Source organism: Penaeus monodon, chromosome 22 (assembly GCF_015228065.2).
Source record: "Penaeus monodon isolate SGIC_2016 chromosome 22, NSTDA_Pmon_1, whole genome shotgun sequence".
In the NCBI taxonomy this organism is placed as follows: domain Eukaryota; kingdom Metazoa; phylum Arthropoda; class Malacostraca; order Decapoda; family Penaeidae; genus Penaeus; species Penaeus monodon.
Window position 1 is genome coordinate 23540410 of NC_051407.1, and position 1751 is coordinate 23542160.

Below are 1751 nucleotides of genomic sequence, written 5' to 3' on the forward strand. Positions count from 1 at the left end.
CATGTATGTATGTAATTAAGTTTGTCTCTAGACTGCTTTTAAAGAAGTAACAAGAATTTGTATTTTCTAATAATCTGAATTTTCTGTATTTCTCAAAGGGAAAGTAAAAAAAGTACAGAGCCTGTAATGGATGAAGTGGAAGCCCAGTTGAGTCAGATATTTGCAGAAGATGATCGAGAAGATAAGGAGAACCAACGCCCTAATAACCAAGCAAAGGTTAAGAAGAGTATAGATGAAGTGTCTGCTGTACTCATGGATGATGTTATTGAGGATAGTTTAGAGAATATGGAGCCAGAGGAGGATAATCAGATTGATGCCGACTGTAGCAATGACTTGCCCCCAAGATTAGGTGATGAAGATTTGGAAGTTGATGACGATGTAATGCCCCTTGATCCATCTCCTGACAGTAAGTTTAGTTTATTGGTTTGGTAATGTGATGCATTTTTCACTTTCAAGATTATAGTTTGAAATCTGGTAAAGGGAGAAAAAAATTATTGGTATTGTTTTATGCCTGATTATTTTGTAACAAACAGATACAGTTACTAGGAAATGAAAAAACTTAATGAGCAGATATAGTTCACAGAACTATTCTTTGTATTGTTTTATAGCTGATTAGGCTGTAACAAACCGATACTGTTACTAGGGAATGAAAACAATTTGATAGATGACTAGTGTAATAGTTCACAGAACAACAGTAAAATAAAAAAATAATTCCTATTATCTTTTTTTCTTCTTTTTTTTTTACAGATGCAGATGAAGTATCTGAACCAGTTAGTGCTGTTTGTAGGCATATTGCAGAAAATCCATCAGCAATTGAAGATTTAGTAGAAACATTAGACTTGGAAGCTAAGAAGACTCTCTTCAGTAGTTTACTAAATAAACTGAGATATCCATTTGTTATTGGCTGTTATTATGAGTATTTGAAAAATAGAGAAAGTGACACTAACACCTGAACTTTAACTTTCTCCTATTTTAAGAAAATGTATATCATTAGTCCATATTTTTATATACTGTAATAGTTTAAACATGTTGATCACAGTTGGGTCTCCAGTGACCTTGTGGAAGTTTTCTTGGAATTTCATTGTACAGTTATTATTAGGTTTTGTTGTTTCAGCTTTGTCTAGGCATATGGATGCCCAGAGCTACCTGAAAGTCTTTTTCCTCCCACAAAAAATAGCCTTGTATTTGTATTGATGTCTGGAGTACAAAGCTTTAAAAAGTGCTTAAGTTTGTGTTTGAATTTTAGTTAAGTGTAGCTGAAAACTAACATAACTGAAAGTTGAATATTTGGATTATGCAATCATATTTACAGGTGCTTTTCACATCAAACTTTTGATACTCAAGAAATTGACTCCCAGTTTCTAAAAACTAGTATTGGTCTTATGTGAAAAGCACCTGCTTGTAATTGATTTTACACTAGAATGTATAGATATTGCATAGAAATTTGCATTACAAGGGAAACACAGCCAGTGATGTTTGAGGGCCCAGTTATTGTGCTCTCCTATAATTCTTTTTACATTTTATGTCATCACCTGTCTATTGCATACATGTTCTCGGTTAGAAGCATTTCATTTGTGATATTTCAGAATTTTATTTTAAAAGTCAAAGCACTGTCATTGTTTTACATGTATGTATTATTATTACATTCCCATTCAATAAAGCTTTTATATGAAAATTTCAGAATGTTCTTTCTAGAATTACTGTCCTTGACTAGAGCAAATTGACAAACCAGAATATTTGTTATCATCTTG

General features: G+C 32.3%; 1 protein-coding gene across 1 annotated transcript in view; it reads left to right on the forward strand.

The window, feature by feature from the left end:
- Positions 1-1675, forward strand: part of LOC119587369 (telomere-associated protein RIF1-like) — a gene marked incomplete in the record, with an annotated part of 20047 nt that extends 18372 nt beyond the window's left edge. Inside the window, 2 exon segments of the mRNA XM_037936114.1 lie at positions 99-406; positions 748-1675. Of these exon segments, the coding sequence (XP_037792042.1) occupies positions 99-406; positions 748-953 (514 nt within the window).
- Between the last annotated feature and the right edge of the window lie 76 nt (positions 1676-1751).